Genomic DNA, 21340 nt, shown 5'->3' with positions numbered 1-21340 from the left:
ACAGGGCTGAAAGCATGAAAAATGAAGTCAGGATAACATTAATCAAAGAATGAATTGGACTTAATTAAATTGCCTGCACATGCTACTTTATTGTATTTGTCAGTTTCCATCTTGTCATACTGCTATTTCCATCTCAGAGGCTCCAGTGATGTCGACAGTTGAAAGTCTGGTAAAATATATTCCACCCACATATCAACAGTGTACAGCATCAGACTGATGTAGGTCAGTGGGTAGGACTGATTAGTAGATTAGTCTTTTCAGGGAGGGAGGGGGGGGGTTACATTTCAATATGTATGCTGGTGGATGATGGTGATTATAAAGAAAAGAAAATGTAGCCTAGGCCTGGACTTGTTAAGACGCTGCAGGTGTGTAAGTACATGTACCTGTTGGTGCTGACACGCCTGTCTTACATCATCTTACCTGAGACAAGGTGGTAGCTTCGGTTGTGACCCGTGCGCATGCGCACCTCCTCCTCCGTTCATCAGTAGGATATTATAAGGGCAGCCCGGAGAGCGGAGCGTGGTTCAGTCTACAGTATCTGGACCGGACCGAGGCGTGCAGGAAGCACATTTGCAAGGCGGAGGCGATGGAGGACAAAGAGAAAAAGAAGAAGGATAAAAACTCCTCCAAGAGCGATAGAGTCACTCTGAAAAAAGAAATTGGGCTTTTGAGTGCTTGCGCTATTATCATCGGTGAGTGTGTGGCAGATTTTGTCTTGAATATTGTCATCTTAAAGAGAGTCGAGTTGGTGAGTTCGGCACAAGCAGAAGTTATCGGGGGGAACGTGTGAGCGGCGGCTGGTGGAGGGACTGTCGTGTCGTGGCGGCTTCACAGTTGGATCTTTGTTGGTAAAGTTACAGTATGATGGCACACAATAGGAGTCCGCTACAGGGGTGGTGGGGGGGGCCGATATGGTGCAAGGACGCTGTAAGGACACGAGTTAATCACAACTTTCAAAACCGGTTTAACTTTCTGACATTGGCACAAAACCGCAAAACTCCGCGCGGAAAGAGTCGCTTTTACGCACGGATGGTCCACCTCTGATGCCCGGGTCCAGTCTGGGGTTTATGTGGAAACTGTTGCATCAGTCTGGATGATCTGAATAAGGACATGCATACGTGGCTGGATCTTCTCATGCTGAACTTGAAAGGCATGCAGACAAAGCACAGCCTCCATGTGGTCCTGTGGACAGCTGAGCACACACACACACACCGTAGCGCTGCCAGAGTTGGCTGTTCAGTGTCCCCGAGTGGGTAAAGCGAGACATCCGTCTTACTATATTCTACTCACATACTAATAATATAAAGAAGGACTCTTCTGCAGGAGAGGACAGTTACAGTTAAAAAGTGCGGGCACGGAGAGTGACTGTCTGTTTGAATACAGGAAGCTGCGTAACAGCAAGCTGTTTCCTGCCAATTATGATGTACTGAGTTAAGTGTCACAGTATGTAGGAGCGGAAACAAGCTCATCCGCAGCAGTAAACTCAACAGGTTGTGCAGTATGTGCCATTAGGATCTGGCAGTAATGCAGAGGGTTCCCCAAGCGGCAGCTGCCAGCTGATAACCAGCCCCTGACTGCACTCCTATCCAGCCTCTGTATTTGTGGAGGCAGGGGGAGGACGCGGCTATTAACTTCACATGACATGAATGTTGTCATGAGGTTATTTTTGCGTGAGACATTGTGTTCTTCTCCTTTTAGAGCAAAGCAGCTCTGCTTTTAGGACTAAACTCAGCAGTGAGCCCCTTTCATTTGCTTTGCTTAATCAAGTCTTAGAATATATGTGTGTGTGTGTGTGTGTGTGTGTGTGTGTGTGTGCAGTTTATAGTAATATTTTAATATGAACCAAGAGCATGTGGGATGAACTGACTGGACTGAGTGTACAGAAATCAGGAAGACTGGATGGATGAGTGAGAGAGCAGATAAACAGATTGCCTTGCATCCTGACATTCCCCACAAATTGCTTTTAACTCTGAAGTTAATGGAAGATAATGTTGAAATATGAGCCGTGAGTGGTCATAGACGGGGCAGCAGAGTCTTAAGACAGACTTTAACTGGCTGTGTTTGGTGCCAGCTACATGCCATGAAAGTGCCCGTGATCCGAGGTGGACAATAATACATAAAAATCCATTTAGATACAAGACTCAGAATATTGTAAGTTTATCAAAATAGCCAAGAAAATATAACAACCACATTATTAATCTTAAAAGGAGAAAAGTCAACAGGCTGCCTGCTTGACTGTGCTGATCGATTCTGTTCAATGATTTTTTTTCCTAAATGTCTAATTATGATAAGCAGTTTATCAGGCTACTAATCTGGCACCAAAGTACACATTTCTTTTGTGAACTACAGCATTCTAAGCATGCAAGCTTACCCTAACCTCTCCTCTTGTTTCCCCTCTTACTCTCCCCTTCGCTCTCATTACTCTCATTGCAGCATCTCTTTGCTCACTAGTAGCTAAATGTCGTAAAACTATTTTCTAGCATGCATTTCCAAATGATACAATAGGCTTCCTCATTGTTCAAACAAACTGATTTGCTTGGTAACAATAAAACGTAAGGCGGCTCCAGCTAAACAGACCTTTACAGGTGCCGTATGGACATCCAACACAGCCGTTAACATATTCTCGTGGCATTTTTAAGTTGTTAAATCACAATTGTGAAACGCTTTTTCTATTTTTGTTTTGATTAGTTTTGATAGCTTGCTGGATATTTAGCCCGGACACACTGTCCAGTTGCAAATGTGTCAGTTTACGTGTGAGTCACAGAGACAGTTCTGTTCATTTTGATAGAAAATACACAACCATTTTTATCAAGCCACATATTGTCCTGCCAGTGCAAACACACAGCGCTGCCATGACTTCCAAAAGTCCCAAGTGTAGACGAACTCTCCAAATGATAAGGCCCTGCACCACAAGCAGAGACCCGTCCAAGTAAAATGGAGGGTGGAACAAACCCGGGAGAAGTTGAGGAAGTTGAGAACAGAGATGTGGAACTGTGGTTAATTACCTCTTGTGTCCGCAGCTCACAGATCCTCAATTTCTATGTATTTATGCTGTTAAAATATAAAAATCAAATGGTAAAGGATTTCACTGAGCAAACAGAAACAACCCTGCCGGAACAACTAATGCCAACAGAGGCAGTTTTGTGATGGTGGGGGGGGGGGGGGGGAACTGACAAACAGACCTCTGGCATTAGATGGAAAGTGGAACCTGAAGCACAATCTGTGACATTGGAAGTAGGCTACTGAGGAAATGGCAACAGTGTGGCAAAGCAATGTTATCATTTTATCAGCTTATCTTTGGAACCAAGGTCATGTGTATGCAGTGCCTTGATGGAAACTCTTACAGTCCCAGTCAAACACTCATACTGTGGCCTGACCATTAACTCATTTGTTTTTGTCCATGTGGTAAGCAGTAGCTGTACAAATCCTTTGCTAAACCCTTAAGGTGCGCTCAGGGCTCTGATTGTGCTTTACAATGTATCAGAGATTCAAGGTTTAGGCGCTCGGTTGAATTTAATGGGAAATGGGAGCTCAAATCACTCAGGTTCACACCGTCCACTTGCCAAGTCTTTCCTGTGAAGCACAGATGGAGTGAAGCCTGTGCAGCTAGTGCACACATACAGCATGAGTCATGCTACTACTCACCAGTTGCAGCCCACTCGTATATCCAGTGTCCCACTCTAGTAAGGTGGGCTACTGGAGCTCTCAGCACACAGGATGCTGCTGCTGCTGCTGCTGCTGCTGCACTGTGTCCTACACAGTAAACCAAAGGTAAACATGACAAACAATCTATAATTCAGTGGAATTCAAAGTATTAGTGAATATGATGTATGTTAATCTCTGTTCCAACATCACCAGCAGCTACTGGCAGATTGTTTCCCCTCAGGGAAAAGTCAGTTATCACCAGTCCCTGCTGGTGAACTCAGTTCTGATGACTTCAGATCCACATATCTAAAGAAAGACGGCGCACCTGCTGCCATTAAAAATGATCACACATGCTATTGGATTGAAATAAGTGGTTTTGTCTCAGTTCTCACAGGCGGGGGGGGGTCGTCTTACTCTTCTCCACGATTGAGATAAAATGGTGATCAATCTGAGCAGTAATTTTGAGAATGCTTCTCAGCTAGCGTGCAGGGAGGCTGAGAGGGTCAGTAGTACTCCACTTCACGCTCTCCGCTAGCCGTGATGCCAAACTTTATGACATAACAAACACAACATAGGCATTATGTAACGGCTCTGCATCTCACCGCGGCCTCCACAATCAAATGTGACAGTGATAAATGCTCTGTTCGGACCTCCCAGCTCCCCCTGCATCATTAGGGAGCATTCAGCGCCGCTCTAACGGGGGAGCTGCGACGGCGTGCCTCACTGGGTTTTTACAGCTAAAATGTTTACAGTGGACAGAGACTGCTTTTGTCCCAAACTTCTCCAAAGAGGAGAAAAACATGGACGACAGTGCAAAACATGCTTTGCTTGGACAGCTGCTGTTTGGTTACTTTCTTATGGGTGTTAGTTTTTGTTTTGTCGTTTTTTTCGTAGCAGTGATGACGTACAAGTGCCAGGCTGGATTTGAACTCGTGACACTGTGGCTTTTTAGTATGTGCCTGATCCAACTGAGCCACCAGGGAACCTCTGTTTGTCTCTGTTTGGGGGACAGCTGAGAATGGACCCCAATGAGCCGAGTTTCCACTACACCAAACTGGATTAACCGGTTATTTTCCTTTCTATTAAATATAGTGTAGCTTCTATTCCACCTGATGAGAAATGAAGCTGCAGGAGTCTGTCTCTCTCACTCTTCCTCTTATAAATGTACTAAAGTCCGGTCAAAAGAAAAGTTTTTTTGTTTTTTTTTCTTGCTAGTTTTTGAATTTTTATCTTTTGATCCTGTTGATCTCTCTGAAAATCAACTACATTTGCATAAATACATATTTCTTTGTCCGTCCCTCCACAATCTGAGCAGCCCACAACGTTACATTTATTTAATAATGTAATGTAATGCTGATGTTTGCTGTCATGTCTGTCAAAACATTTCTACATCCAGTTATCCAAGAACAGCTTTTCCTTTACTAATGTGTGTCTAAGGTTTTGATATTACCACTGCGTCCACTGTCTTTCCACTCCGTCAACAAAAATGTTGCAGGTTTGCAGTGTTGTAGGTTTAATGCCTATTCTGTTTCTGTATTTATTATCTGTTACTGTAGATTTGAGACTTGACCAAATGTGTGAATATACAATGTAATGGTTCAAAAAGTAAAACACATCTTTGGAGACTGTACAAGTCATTAAATGAAATTTCCGTCACTTGGCACAAATCCCTTAAGATTTAATTTAAATGGTCGAGAGATTTTAATAAGCCTCTTGGGATTTCTTGGCTGGTGTGTTTTTTTTTTTTTTATTTTGTTTTCACCCTTTTGAGTTCGTAGGTGCCTCAAAACCCTGTACATGGATATGTGAGTGAGATAAAAACAAGTGAGTTAAAACCAGAAAAAGATTCTAAATGTTAGCAATGGGTGAAGAGATCAATGTGATTTAAAATTCAAATGTAATAGCTTTGTGTGTAAAAGCAGAAAGACCTGGCAGACATTAACGCTCTCTGAGTACAAGTTTTACTCGTGGAAGTAACCTGCCTGTTGGGGTCTCTCCTCAGGGAACATCATCGGCTCTGGGATATTCATTTCACCTAAAGGAGTGTTGGAGCATGCAGGCTCTGTGGGGCTGTCACTCATCGTCTGGGTTTGTGGGGGGGGCATCTGTACCCTTGGGTCCATGTGCTACGCCGAACTGGGTGTCACCATCCCAAAGTCTGGAGGAGACTATTCATATGTGACGGAAATCTTTGGCGGGCTAGTGGGGTAAGTGTTTTTGTCCAGTTACACTCACTTGGTGTGGATTATATTCCAACAGTCCAGGGTCTGTACATAAGGGGGTTGGTTTAGTGGGACTGCCTGTCTGGAACCAATCAGCTCTGACGGTCTTGTGACTTACACGTGGTCACGTGACACGTCAGCTGATCACAGAGCGGCACTGTAAGTCTGAGAAGGTCAAACGTGCCCTGCACTGTGCATGCCTGTGGGGGCACTAGTTTAGTCCTGTGTGGCTTTGTTTAGCTCCATCATTTGCAAGTGTAATGGAAACACTGGTGCCACATTAAAAGAACCACGAGAAATTAGAATACATTAGGTACATGTTCAACAAGATTCAAGATTAAAAAAGCCAAAGCCTAACAATAATGCAGCAAAAAACAATGTTTTGTATTAGCTGTGGATTTATCGAGAATTCTAAATAACTAACTCTAAATAAAAGGCTGCACTGTGACAAAAATCTCAAATAGTCAAAGGTCAGTGTCTTTCAAAGTAAGATGAGCCATTTGGTGCTTTTCATTATGCTCATGTCTCCTCTATTCCCTCACTACAGTCGCTTCCTTGTATCTTCATCCTCCCAGCGAGGATGAGATGTGTGTTCACCTGTGTTTCCTCACTTAAAATTCCTCCAGAAGCCTCCTCCTCTCCTTACTTCTCCTCTCCTGTAGGTATATTCAAGGGATTGGAAGATCCTCCATGATTTCAGAGGGGCAACGATTTCTGGGTCACAGGAGGAGAGAGGAGGCAAGGAAGCATTAGTTAGCACAACGAAAAGCTGCATTCTGGTTTGAGCAACAAGCTCCACCTGTTATATATACATATATACCATCTCCTCCTCGTTCCTGAGCACCATCTTCTTATAACTGATGCCTTTTAGCAAGTCAAGCCCAGTCAGGATGGACCTGAAGGAGAGAGTCGGTTCCCTGTCCAAATAACAGTCAACGCCACAACTTGTAGCAGCAACTTCTCCATATAAATCTTGAGTCAAAAAGAATGGCACGAATGGACGGCTGTTTACTGTCACATACCAAACCCTGTGTGTTTCTGTGTCTCCGTCCTGTAGCTTCCTGTTGTTATGGAGCGCCGTCCTCATCATGTATCCAACCACGCTGGCTGTCATCGCACTCACCTTCTCCAATTACGTCTTACAGCCGGCCTTCCAGAACTGCCTGCCTCCGTTTATCGCCACCAGACTCCTCGCCACCATCTGTGTCTGTGAGTCACTAACAGTCCAAAGCCCCCTGAAAGTCCTTTTTTATACTCATGATTCATGAGTTCTTTTGTTTCGTCTATATTTGGTGCTCTCCTAGGGCGTATCTGAATTGTGCTTCCCAGAGATCATCTGTCAACTAATGCATTTAAAAGTATAAAGTCTCATTTTCTGTTAAGTTTCTGCAGGTGGTGCTTTTTTTTTTCTTTCTCTCCATTCACTACTGCTGCTAATGTGAACCACATGGTTTTGATCACAAACTCATGAAGTCCTGTGCAGGGGAGGATCTTTCCAGGGGAAAAGCTACTTGATGCTCTTTATGACATATATAGTCAGATGCTGCAGAGTAACTCTTCAGGTCAGGATAGCAGACCTTTCTTAGGATTCCTTCCCTGTCATCTTGTGCCTCATCAACATGGCTCACTAAGCTTGATGCAAAATTACATGTTAAATTCTTCACACACAAGCCGGTTGACTGCTGGAAAAGCTGACCAGGGTTGTCAGGTTGACTTAAAGTTTGACTGTTGGTAGTCTTTTAAAAAGCTGATTATACACCTTTTCCTATTTGTGTATTGGCACTGGCACTGGTTTACATTCCTGCTTGCTGCTGCTCTGGCCTCTGCCTCAGTTATTGCAACGTCCTGGCTCTGGGTGTCATACTTCACATCTTATGTTGCTCTTAGACATTCAGGTCATCTGACTATATGACCCAGAGTGACTCCCTGTGAGGAAAACATCACAGCAGACCTCCTTCCTAGAACAACATTACAAGCAGCTGATCTAAGCTTCGAGGTTAAGAGGTCAGAGCACACTCAAAATCAATTGAGCATTGAATGATGGCAGGTCATAAATGGGTCCTGCAAAAACAAATGAGAGCAAGAAAAAGCAGGCGTGGTCTAAAAGAATCTGTCCATCCAGCAGGACAAACCTGAGCACCGAGTGACTGACGTGTTGCAAGTGAGCGGCTAACGGGAGGGGAGAGGCTGCGTAAATGTAAAGAGCCACTAAACTACAAAGAATAAGACTCTGCAAACCAAATCCAGCTACTTTCATCTCATGGCTTGGAGATATTTTGACACTGAGATAGTTCAGTGTGCTGATGGCTGTCATTGTCATTTGATAATTCCTTGTGAAATGTTGTGCTCTATTTCCAGCCTATAATCTGATCAGTCCTTTCCTTGAAGAGTACAGCAGACTGTATTTAAATAGCCAGTGGCAAAAGCAGACTGTGCATGTATCTGGTCGACGAGCCAGCCAGTTTGGTCTTGTCTGAACTGGATAAAGAAATGGGAGGGGGGGGGGGTACACTGGAGAGGGATGGGTATCTGTGTATGAGTGTGTGCATGTGTCAGGCTGGAGTTAGCATTGGTGCTTGCTGGTGGACCTCCACTATTTTTGGCAACAGAATGCTACAACTGCTGCCTAGTTAGGCCAGGGGCCCTGTCTGTGTGTGTGTGTGTGTGTGTGTGTGTGTGTGTGTGTGTGTGATGTACTTTTGAGTGTGGTACAAGTTTGTGTGTGTGTGAGTGAGCACGTGTGTGTGTCAGTATCAGTGTCAGACTGTATAATGGTGCCAGCCTTTGTGGACGCCGCTAATGAGAGGGTGTGTCCACACCATTGTGCATTGTTTCCCAGTGGTTACCGTGACGCTCCTGTCACGGAGCACCATGGAAACAGGAAATGGGCAGGACACCTTGCACATCAATGATGGGGGATCCCATTGGCCATCTGACATTGTGGTTGGCTGTTTGATGTTCCTATTGGCTGCTCGGTACCGTCCCCATCCTCCCCTCTGCTCCACAGCATCACGCCTCAGACCTACAGTCACAGTGAGATTGTAGTCATCCATCTGTGGTCAGCAGTTCTATAAGCTTCAGGCCTTGTGTCTGAAACTTGATTAGTAACTTGTGAGCGGGGAAAGTGTCGGGTTCCAACACATTGTGAAGATAATCCTCTGCACCAAGGATGTCAGAGTTATGGTGAAAAGACTGTGCTGTTGTAAATGATAAACTTTTAGCTAGGTCTGCGTGCCATCATAATAAAAGTGGGGATGATTGTTATCACCACCTACAGCCTTTACTGAGAGAAGAGAATGGATTTTAGCTCAAACGTCACCCATTCGTTTAGACAACTCTGTATACTCACTCTGCAGTGGTTTTCATCATGAATGCACTTCTAGACAAGTTCGGGACTATAAATCAAAAATAATACGTTGACCCATGGAAGCGAAAACTTGTCAAGTCGCTCATAATCTGCCCAAAGGAAACTGGCAAAACTAGAGATCAGTATTATGTCACTTCAGGAAAGAAAAAGTTGGAGTGTCTTGGCTGCCAGGGATGAATTGTAACCATTTCCAGCACTTGCTGGACGATGTTTTCCGACACATAGTCGCAGTGAGATTAAGTGGATTAAATGTTGTTCTGCTCTGTCTTCTGGGGGTAAGGCTGACTCACAGGATAAAGAGATCACATAACGGTTTGATATCGTCAGCATTTTTGTTCTATCATTAAAAATACAACAATAGCAAAAATCAAAGGCTGCCGGTCGGCATTAAAAAAAAGAAATAAAAATAATTTCCCACAAATAACGCTGCATAATCGTCTGTTAAAGATTAAATATAATAAAACTTAAATGAACTGCGTCAACAATCCTGCCAGCAAAAACAAATAATTCATTTTGTCGTGGCCTCTTTTATAAACGTGTCTACACACATGTGAGGTACAAAAAAGGAAAAAAGCCTGTTCCTCTGACACAGGAATGCTGGATGTAGTTTTCTGCTGCTCCAACAAGCCGACGCTCTGGTTTGAGTTATTGCCTGAGAGGAAAAGTGCAAGAAAAACACAAATGAGCTCACCAATCAAAAGACTCTAAGTATACGTTTGTTCTTGAGCTTCAGGATCTTCTCATCTGTTTTTATTCTTAAAGATGGTTAAATAGAAATAAGAGTTTAAAATTTGACGCATTAGTTGAAAAGAGTCCATTAAACCTGTACAATCAGGTGCTGTCCGTCTGTCTGTGACAGTCTGTCTGTGTTGCTGCCAAGTCTCTTTTTAAAAGTAGAGTTTAAGTCTGAATGAGAGTTAAATAATAGAAAAAATGAACAGCGATGGCTGTTTTCCCTTTTAGCTGCTCCTCCACTTCATCACTGACTGTCACTGAGTTGTCAGCATGTCTCTGCATTTGTGAAAACTGGTCAGGTCACTCATGATCTGCCCAAAGGGGAGATCAACTTCTTCTGACGAGGTACTGAAGCACTGTGGGTGCCAGAGATAAATCGTAACCGTCCTCCAGCGCTTGGTGGGCAATGTTTTCTGAAACAATCAGTGAGATTAACTGGATTAAATGTTGTTCTGCACTGCCGAGTCTTACTGAGGCCCCTCTTATGTCAACTGAACTTTTCTTGGCGAAGGGAATGCGAGTAAGCCTAGATATGTGCCCCCTCCTTCCCTGCAGAGTGTACTGCATGAAAGTCACAAGGCTCAGGTGTGTGTGTGTGTGTGTGTGTGTGTGTGTGTGTAAACCAGACGGGTCCAGTCGTGGGCTGGTTCTAAGAATAGGAGCCCTGGACAGCCCACAGCAGCACAGTCATGCATCTAGTACACCCATTTCAGGAGATTTACTCTGTAACACGTCTTTATTTTGTCAAATATTGGTCACTTTTACTAGATAGACCAATCCACAATAAGTAAATTTTACAGCAGTGAGCGATAGAATACAATAGAAACTCTTATTTCTTAGATGTAAAAGGTTGTAACAGGTGTCAGTGACCCGAGCATCATTAATTCTAATAGTTTTACTGAGGGGGAAAAAAACAGCAGCTTCTGTTGTTCATTCCAGCGCAGCCGGGTGCCAATTTTAGTCGCCACTTGTGTGTGTGACACATTAGTGTGGTGGTGCGGCAGTGGCAGAAAGAGGAAACAGTAGAAGTCTAAGAAATGGTGCCATTATTCAAATAGACGACCATTTCTATTTCATGTTAATGGAAAAAATGCTCACAAAAAACATAATTAATTAATACAGACATCATGCGCAAATCACATTTTAGTGTGAGTGATTTCAATTTAACATTGGCTGTCTCAGACCTCCACAGACTCCCTCACCATGTTGGACTTATTGGATGCTGCACAAAACTCCTTTAGAGTTTGATTGAGGGATCGTGATCAGTCAGCAGACTAACAGACTTTTCCCATCTGCAGAGCAGTTGTAGCTGATTGAGTGAGGCTGACAAACGGGATAAAGAGATCATCACACACATCGGTTCGATCCCTTCGGCGCCTTTGTTCCATCATGAAAACAACAACATTCATATGTGATGAATTGGGTTAATGCTTCTATCCAGAGCCGCTAACAGATGCTAAAGTCACCGCTGCAAATCACTAACAATCACTTACTGAAGATTAAATATAATAAAACTTGCACCACGCTAACAAGAAACCTGCAGGCAAAAATAAAGAGTGTCACTTTTGTAGTGTCCTCTTATAGACATGTCTACACACAGTCCTGTGAGAGGTACAGCAAAGGAACAAAGCCTGTTCCTCTGACACAGGAATGCTGGATGTCATTTTCTGCTGCTCCAGCAAGCCGACAGTTTCAGTTCACGCTTGAGAAGAAAAACTGCACAAAACTACAACTGAGCACAGCAATCAAAGAAACTGTCAGTCTGACCAAGTTTGTTCATCGTCTTCAGCACATTCTCACTTATTTTTACTCTTTAGGATAGTTTGTTTTTTAAAAGAAGAGAATTATTTCCTTATTTTTCCCCTAAATATCCACGAGAGAAATTATTACTATAAAGACACATCTTTGCTAATCTTCACCATTTAACACGTACAATCAGCTGATGTCCGTCTGTCTGTCTGTCTGTGTTGCTGCCGTCTTGGCAAAGTCCCTTTTTTTAAATTTAAGAGTTTAAGTGTGAATGGGAGTTAAATAAAGAAGTGAACAGTGAAGGCTGGGTGCAGCCTCCCTTTAATCTACTCCTCCACTACATCACTGACTGCACGTTGTTAGTTGTCAGCATGTCTCTGCATCTACCTCACCCTGACTAAATCCTGTAGATTTACTGTAGTCTGAAGGGGGGGGTGTAATTGCCAGTTCAGTGACTCCAGAGACCAGATCCTGGACCAGGAGGAGGCGTTCCTGAGGTTAAAGCCCCCTGATAAATCTGCACGAAGTTGGGATCAGAATCTATTAAGAGTAAAAGCAGTAATTAGTTTAGTATTCCAGTGGCGAAGCAGCTTTCAATAGAAGCTGTGACGGCAGGACACAGATTTACCTGCGCTGTCACATTCAAAGCCCACTGGCACCTCCTTCCTGTCAGGGTTAACACAGAGGGAAGTAGGGAGGGGGGGTTCACACAGGAACACAGGAACGGAAATGCATGTAACACCCCGAGGCTAAGTGACTATAAAACACTGCAGTGTTGTAGGGGAGAGAAAGCTGTGCCCGGTGCCACCAAAACCTCCTGCCAAAAATTCACACGTGTGTGTATGTGTGTGTGTGCCCGAGCCAGCGGAAGCAGTTTGTTCAGATTTCTGTGGTGGGAGGGGAGCCTTGCCCTGGTGATGGATGACATGGTCGATAACACCCCCTGGCCTGTATATGCTCACACACACACACACACACACACACACCACCCACATATATATATATATATCTACCGCTGTGCCACTTATGATGCAAGACGTGCATTTTGTATGTAAAACTGAGGAGGAGTGAGTGAGTGGTCAGAGAAATGTAGAGATTAAATAAACTAAAGAGGAAGGAAACGAGACAGGATGTAGAAAATGAGACGAGGAGGGACAAGTTTAGCCCATCTCACTCACACACACACACACACACACACACACCCTGTGGCCTTTTGAAGAGCCTCGCTGTTCTAAGTGAAGCACGAGCATCGCTCTCAGCTGTACAAATTATACAAAGGCCATCACTTTTAAGCACATTCAGATAAATCCTGATGATATGATGCATCATTGAGGGGACAGGAACGGGTGTCGTGAATGAAGAGCTGATACGAGATGAAAGACTGGTTTTAAAAAAAGTGCATGTGTGACGTTAAATTGTGGCTGTGTGTGTACATGTTTGGCATATTTACTTTTAATCACTTTTAAGGTGTCTGTCTATAGAAATGTTCAGATTTCCTTGTGTTGAATTTGGTAAGCCATGCATTTGGTTAATGTTGCACAGCCCTCTGTATAATATACTGAATTAAAACCCACTGAGCTGACGGGAAGATTCTCTCTCCTATTCTCTGTATTTCAGGGTTTCAGGGGTGATGATAATTAAATTATGATAATTAATTGCCACATGTATAATATGGCTCTTGAAGTGTGTAGTAGTCTTTTTGTTTATGTAACAGTATTTCATTTATTGTTTAGCCATGTTGAAGACCCTTAATCTAACATGACACCAGTATGTAAAATTACAGTCAATACATTTATGCAACGATTCATGCATTATACAGCACACCGCTGCTGCTGTCATCATTTCAAAAGCCAACCCAGCGAGGTTGTTGTCTTGTCTTCAGGGCCAATGATGCTGTGCGCATTCTGTATTTACATAATAATCTAACTGACTGAATTTCACTTATTTAAGATAAGATTCACATTTGTGATCTAATGTGTGCAGGAGTACAACTATACAAATGTCTTCAAAATGTTTTTCCTGCCTTTCCTTCCCTGTGCCGGTAGCACATCTAACACTTCCTACTGGGTTTACCTCCCACTTGTGAGCCTGCACTTGAGTTTGAGGGCGACTGGAGAGCCACTTGCACTTGCTCAGAGTGGCTCACTTGGAGTTGGGCCAGCCCTTGTTATGGTGCAACTCGCAAACATGCAAAGCTGAGGGTCAGTGTAAAGGTCGATGATGTGGGGAGCAGACACACACACACACACACACACACACACACACAGACTCTCTATTATGCATGTAGGAAATGGGAAGTAGGAAGTGTCCAGTTCCATAGACTTCTGCCTGTTTTTGTCAGGAAAGATGTTCTCATTTATTTCTTTGTGCTGACATGAGGGGAATGTGGAATCAGTGAGCCAATGTACAGTACAGACTACAGTACAGGTTTAAAAAAAACCTCTTCTAGTGCTGAAACCGATGTTGGTGAGTAAAAAAAATCCTTTCTAAAAATGACCCTGTCGTGAAATACTCCAAAAGTGATCAAAAGAAAACGCAAACAAAATTTCTTTCTAAATTCTGGCAGTGTGTCATACACAGTCTACAGTATTACAGAATGATTAGAGCCAAAGGAAACAAACAAAAAAGATGCTGTTTTGTTTTCAGCTGGCATCCACTGTTGGCTCTGTGATTCAAAGTTGATTTCTGCAGGAGCAAGCAGGCGGGCAGAGCTGTGGCCATGTGCTCTAATTAGAGCAACTGGTACCATCCACAGAGAGTTATTGACCCCAACCCATCAGCCAGCTCATCTGGTAGCCATTGAACTTCAAACTAACTCCAACTTGATGCTGTATGTAAAACATGCATCCAGCTGCTGAATCCCTGCGCTGATTTTCCCCCTGGCTGTTCACACTGTATCTCATTAACGTGTCTTTATTTCTTCTGATCTTACTGGAGATCATTAATTAATAAAACGGGGCTGTGAAAACCCCGTCTTTTATCAGCCAAAGCCTGTCAGAAACGTAGTGCTTTTAAATGAAGTGTATCTCACTGTATGTGTGTCTGTGTGTTCCTGCAGTGTTCCTGACCTGGGTGAACTGCTCCAGTGTGCGCTGGGCGACGAGGATCCAGGATGTTTTCACTGTAGGAAAACTCCTCGCTCTGGCACTCATCATAGTGGTAGGACTCGTCCAGATCTTTAGAGGTAAACACACACACACACATATTTAGGTGAGATGAAGCCCTCAACTGTTCCCAATAAACAGTAGCACATTGATTATTTGATCACTGATACAAATGAAAGACACAAAAATCTACAATTATCAAACTGTAATCATTTTAAACACTAAGCAAAATATTATAATATAAAGATAACTTGAGATAACATTTAGATTGGAATGTGCCAAAAAAAGACAAGCCAAGACAAGAAGAGGGATGGAGGGATCATCTCATCTGTACATACTGTATTCACAGATCAGATTTTGTTTTCAAAATGATTAAAATGTCGATAAACCTTTAAACACTTCCATGTGGAACTGTGAACCGACGGCATTTTGGTTCCTGTTTGTTCCTAACGAGGTCTAAAGTTGCTGCTGCCAGGCTGTACGGTCACAGCAGATTGATAATGCGTTGACACTGCTGACCCCTGGTGCACATAACTAGACATAACATTACAAGTTCTTCAGGTAGAAACTATCGCAACAAATGAGATGGAGAAGAAGAAAAAGTACCACATTTAGTTCTTTGGACACCGTAGAGATTGATTTGACCTGTTAAAAACCATTAAACTGGTAAAATGTTCCATTTGATAAGAGAGTGAAGCCATTAAACTGTGGATTTTATAGTTGATATTAAATACTGCAGGCACTTAATAGACTGTGAAATTTGCCAGAGTACACGCTGAAGAAGGTCGTCTTGCACAAAATGTCCATGTGGCGACAATAAAAGTGTAATCGGAGTGCCGTCCTAGGCAGGGACGCTGGAAACTGCTTGTGAAACATGACGTCATTGTATAGAGTCAGACAGCAAACATGAGCACTGGTGTAGTGTATGTAGGAGCATACACAGGCAGGAGCACTGGACTAATGCACTGAAGGGAGAGGAAGAGGAAGAGGAGGGGGGAGAGGAAGGAGGCAGCACCTGGATGTGACTTATTATGGGGTTATCTCCCCCCCCCCCCCCGGGAGAGCACAGTGTGTTTCAACATTATTAGATACTCTGCCAACCTGTGTATTTTTAGGACAAGCTCTAGTTACCAGATATATTTCAGAATCTGGAGCTAAATCACACATCCTGTTGTACTACTGGCCTACATACGTGTACAGCAGCAGTAATAACAGTTACCGTATGTCCTCCGGGTCTGTCTGACAGGGTGACCTGATCCTGATATGGTTTGATTACTTCAGCAGGACACTTGAAACGACTCTAAACTTTATAGTCTAACACATATTGATATTTTACAAATGAAAAACAAAGTCAAACCTCTTTCCCACCTGAAGTACTATTGTGTAAAGCATATATGTCCCAGTAAAAAGGAAGAAAGTCATTATAAGTTTAAAGTTTTTTGTTTCTTTTGGTTCTGCAGCCCCCTCAGCATCCCTACTTCCTGCGTCCATGCTTCTAGTCTTCCTTTTTTACTGAATAGACTAGGCCCTCCTCTCGCCCTCTGCAGGTCACTATGACGCCCTGCGGCCCAGCGCGGCCTTTGAGTTCAGCCAGGACCCGTCAGTGGGACAGATAGCGCTGGCCTTCCTTCAGGCCTCCTTCGCCTACAGCGGCTGGAATTTCCTCAACTATGTTACAGAGGAGGTCGTGGAGCCCCGAAAGTACGGCACGCACATGCACATACTATTGACACCGATATAGAGATGTGCAATAGTAACACTTGCACCAGTACTGTACTATAAAACCTACAGAAATTCAATGTTTGTAACACTGGAATACCAACTTTTTAATTGTCACCATCAATGTTATCATTATTTCCATTAGGAACCTGCCCCGTGCCATCTACATTTCCATCCCACTGGTGACCCTCGTCTACACTATGACCAACATTGCCTACTTCTCCTCCATGACCCCTGAGGAGCTGCTGGCCTCCAACGCTGTGGCAGTGGTGAGCAGCTCTCCGGCTCCATGAACGGATGCTTCATAAAGGAGCTTACAGCAGTTAATATAATGTTTAACAAGAGAGTCAGTGGTCTGGAGGCATGTGTGACTGAGACTCTACGTCAGCTCTGAGAAACTGATCCATTAATACATTACTGTTAGAGACTGAATCAATCAATCAATCAATAAGTCAAGACTCTGATCCATCAGATGTTGTGTTGTTCCAGACATTCGGGGAAAAGCTGCTGGGGATATTTTCCTGGGTGATGCCGATCTCTGTAGCACTGTCCACCTTTGGAGGAATCAACGGATATCTATTCACCTCCTCCAGGTAGAACACACACACACACACACACACACACACACACACACACACTGACCTGCTGTACACTGCATGTCAAACCTTCATTTTCATGTCCTTCTATGTCTTGATATTGTCCTCCAAAATAAAAACAATCCTATCAAGAGACTCCTAAAGCGTCCTAACAAGTGTCTGTCTATCTGTAGACTGTGTTTCTCTGGAGCCAGAGAGGGTCACCTGCCCTATCTGCTGGCCATGATCCACCTAAAGAACTGCACTCCAATCCCCGCCTTGCTCGTCTGTGTGAGTACTGCACTCAGTTTAGCATCAGGGGGACACACAGCACAAGTAGCTGCGATGCCCAGAGATTATTTTCAAACATTAACATGGTACTAAACTGGCATTTCTCCCACAGTGCTTTGCCACTATAGTCATCCTGTGCATCGGAGAGACACACAACCTGATCAACTATGTGTCCTTTATCAACTATCTGTCCTATGGTGTCACTATTGCCGGCCTCCTCTACCTCCGCAAGAAGAGACCCAACCTGGGCAGACCCATCAAGGTAGGACAGCACAGATCCACTGCAACGACAACATGTAGAGGAGAACTTTGGTATTTTTAAAGCAGGGCCCAATTTTTACATATTTTAGGTATGAAATAACTGGTAGGCACAAACATTTTTGGAATTTGTCCAGCAGATCGCTGCAACCAGCAGCGTAGGGGCTAAAGTGGCTGTAATGTGATCCTTCACGATCATGAAAGTACGGCCACTAAAAGTGCTTGTTTTTAAAGTGAAATTGTTATCTGATGTCTGACAACATTACAGCCAGGATCCCAGCAGAGATACACCTGTAAGATCCTTTTTGTTTACCCAGAAAACAACAGCCGTATCGCTCTCTGCAAAGCCACCAGACTCCATTGACAAAACCACACATTTTACCTTGCAGAAATGGGAGCTGCCTTATTATTTAATGGCTCTGTTGAACACACACCAGACTGTAATTTAACCATCAAATTATAGCATTCTGCAGTTTGCTTTAAATCAACAGAGTCTTCACAAGAGTGTTACGTAATTAGGAAGTGTTAAAAATACAGGCTACACGTATTCTCAAGAGAACGATCATGATGAATGCAAGGTGGCAATCACTTTCCAGTAGCAAAAAAAAATAACTGAAACAAATCATGTCTGTCTGTCCTGATGCAGGTAAACTTGTTGATCCCCATCACCTACTTGATATTCTGGGCTGTGCTGCTGGGCTTCAGTCTGTACTCAGAGCCGGTGGTTTGTGGCCTGGGAATGGTCATCATGCTGACTGGAGTCCCCGTGTACTTTGTGGGTGTTCAGTGGAAGGACAAACCTAAATGGGTCTACAGGCTCGTTGGTGTGTACCACTGCACTGTGCATATTCAAATAACATTTAAAGAATACTCCGATATGTTGGCAGTTAGTCTGTGTGAGTAAAGCTCCTCCTGTCGTCTCTTGTGTTGCAGAAAAAGTCACATACGTGGGCCAGAAGTTGTGTTACGTAGTGTTTCCTCAGGAAGACCCTTCAGAGACTGAACCCCTCACTGCCTCCAAAGCCACTGACTGAGCGGTGCATTCAGCCAGGAATTCCCTTTTTACATCAACGCCTGTTCTTCCAGCTTTTCCTTTACAGTTTAAACCACATTGTTTGGTCAGTTTGTGAATCATCAAGAGATGATTTTGTCCACGTTCTCGCACAGGTGCAGCCTGAAAGGGGCTGCGGTGAAGCGCCAGTATAAAAGAAGCAGACTGTTCTACTTAGAGCCTTAGCATGTGAAGCCCTAAAGGTGCAGAGTGTGTTTTTATCCGTTGGTTTGGTAGTACTGCCCGTCCATTCTCATCACCAGTATGCCACGTTTTGTCTTCCATGCAAATCTATATCTCATCCTCTCCTCTCCACTCCGCTCACTCAAGGAACCTCCATCTGTCTCCTTCGGCTTCACTGCAAAGATCTTCTTCTTGTAGGACTTTAACTAAATCCTTGAGCTAATGTGCCTTATGAGGTGTGTGTTGCTGTATAGTGTTTTGGTTTGTGCGGGTATTTTGACTGTGTAATAACTTTTATGAGGTAAATATGCAAACGGTTTCTGCACTTAGCAATACTTCTATTACTGCTGCTCCCTTCAGCTCCATTTCACTAATCTCTCACATGACGTTTACTGTTTGTCAACCAGTTGTTCAGTCTTTATCTCTGCTGGGCCACAGTATCCGACCCCCGTCACTACTTTCTGTCCAGAGATACTGTAGGTGCCTTTATATTGTTATTATTAGATATTATCTACACAACACTCATCTTTCCCGCAATAGTTACACCACAGGAGAGACATGAGGATGACGGGAAGTTTGTGGCTGTCAGCTGGACACCAGGCTGGAATAAGCTGCATCATTACAACACTAGTTGACAGGCTGCGCTTCAGGTCTTTAATGTTCACCTGTCTCCTTTTTTGGTCTCCAAGTCGAGCGCCTCAAACCTGTGTTGAACTTGTTGCTTTGGAAATGTTCTCACCTCTGGGAATGCCACTGTGAACTCTTACAAGGTGCTTGAACTGCCAAGACAGTTATTAGATTTCAGACTTCTCACCGGATGTTGTGATACAGTACTTACCATTAACGTGTTGTTGGATAACACTAACAGAATCCACACTGATCTATGGGTGGCTGGCATTTGATGTTTACTTGTGCATGGGCCTTTATCCCACTCCCCCAAAGACACGTCACCACTACAATTACTCCTGGTCCGCTGATGTTTTATGGAGCAACTGCCTCACTATGACACTATTGACATAGCTAAATTGATTATAGCCCCATTGACATACAACAGGCTTTTTTTTTTGATCCTGATGAGTCAAGATGTTGACTTATGACCAACTGAAATACTACATTTGCCCCAAATTTGGCCAAATTGATTTCCTTATTGAAGCTGTGGTACTATTACCTGAACACAGTATGCTTATTTACTGTGGCCCAGGGGATATTGGTGTTTACGTGCATTTGGGTAATTATTCCCACTTGTCTATCTTCTGTTTTATGTTGTACGTACAACAGAAAACACATGACGGTTTGGGCCAGTGGCCTTTTTTAACATGATGTAAACCAGCAGGTTGGAACTTGGACTCAACATTTGGTCCTTTTCCAGGCCAGCAGATGTTGGGAATTCCTTCCCCCCCTGCATCAAATCCACAAAAAGAGACTCGCACATAAGACAGCGTGCATGTCTGTCTGTCTGTCTGTCTGTCTGTCTGTCTGTCCAGGCGCTGTTCACTCAGCTGAGATCTGTAAATACTGTGTAAAGGAAAAAAACTGCTACAAATGCGCCAGGGACTCCTACGAAGACCACATTCCTCAGACATGTTGTGATACATTTACATACTGTACAATTGATGGGTGTACTTATGTGTTTTGTAAAAGAGTGCAAAGTTGTACAATAACATTGTAATTGCTTATTAAATATAGCAACTTCTAATATATAGCATTTTTTTTTGATAATTGAAAATCTGTGCTGTAATGTTTCCTCAGTAGCATCCTGTGGCTTTTATCTAGCACTGTCATCAGGTCAAAAGTTAGTAATGTTAAATTTACTGTGTAAAGATTTTGAATACATGTAGTGAATAAATGGCTCGCCTAGTGTTATGGTGATAGTAGTACTGGCAGTAGTATTATTTTGATGCAAAAAGACAGTGTAAGATATATTTTGACCATTAAGATATCCAGTAAATGATAAAGATGTTTATTAATTGCAGGCACAGAAAAACAGTGACTACTGAGCAGAAAGCTGGACGGGGATTTGATCAGCAAACCCCACAGCGTCATGGCGGCATTTCTCTTCCGGCACAAAATGTACAAACATAGTTCTCAAAATGAGAAACGCCTTTATACAAACAGCATATGTTGACTTCAGCGTTTGACGTAGAAGAAGCTCTTCAAAAACCAAACAGCGAGTAGAGGGGATGCCATTATCAGACAATCTGGTTCAGTAGTACCTTTACTTTCCAATGGCCTTGACCCGGTATATTTACCTGTGTGCTAACATACAGCTGTTAACTGCAGCATTTGGGAAAGGGTTTGATAATGTACATTAGAGTGAATGACTGCAACGGGGGGAAAAACAGTTTCGAGGATGTTCATGTGGCTTCTGCACAGAACAGAAAGCCTTGATCTCAGCTGACGGATGATAAAGCATCACCTCAACCACGTCAGCAGTCGACGTG

At 43.4% G+C, this 21340-nt stretch overlaps 1 protein-coding gene across 1 annotated transcript; it reads left to right on the top strand.

The window, feature by feature from the left end:
• Nucleotides 1-458: 458 nt before the first annotated feature.
• slc7a10a (solute carrier family 7 member 10a) lies at nucleotides 459-20595 on the top strand. Its single transcript, XM_070856384.1, is given in 12 exon segments — nucleotides 459-474; nucleotides 477-692; nucleotides 5648-5852; nucleotides 6925-7076; nucleotides 14777-14902; nucleotides 16370-16523; nucleotides 16687-16810; nucleotides 17031-17134; nucleotides 17311-17407; nucleotides 17520-17669; nucleotides 18312-18489; nucleotides 18599-20595. Coding segments are annotated over 12 exon segments (1623 nt in total). The 3' UTR covers nucleotides 18700-20595.
• Nucleotides 20596-21340: the final 745 nt, after the last annotated feature.

The sequence above is a fragment of the Pempheris klunzingeri genome, chromosome 1 (genome assembly GCF_042242105.1).
Source record: "Pempheris klunzingeri isolate RE-2024b chromosome 1, fPemKlu1.hap1, whole genome shotgun sequence".
NCBI lineage: Eukaryota > Metazoa > Chordata > Actinopteri > Acropomatiformes > Pempheridae > Pempheris > Pempheris klunzingeri.
This window is presented reverse-complemented; position numbering and strand designations above follow the sequence as displayed.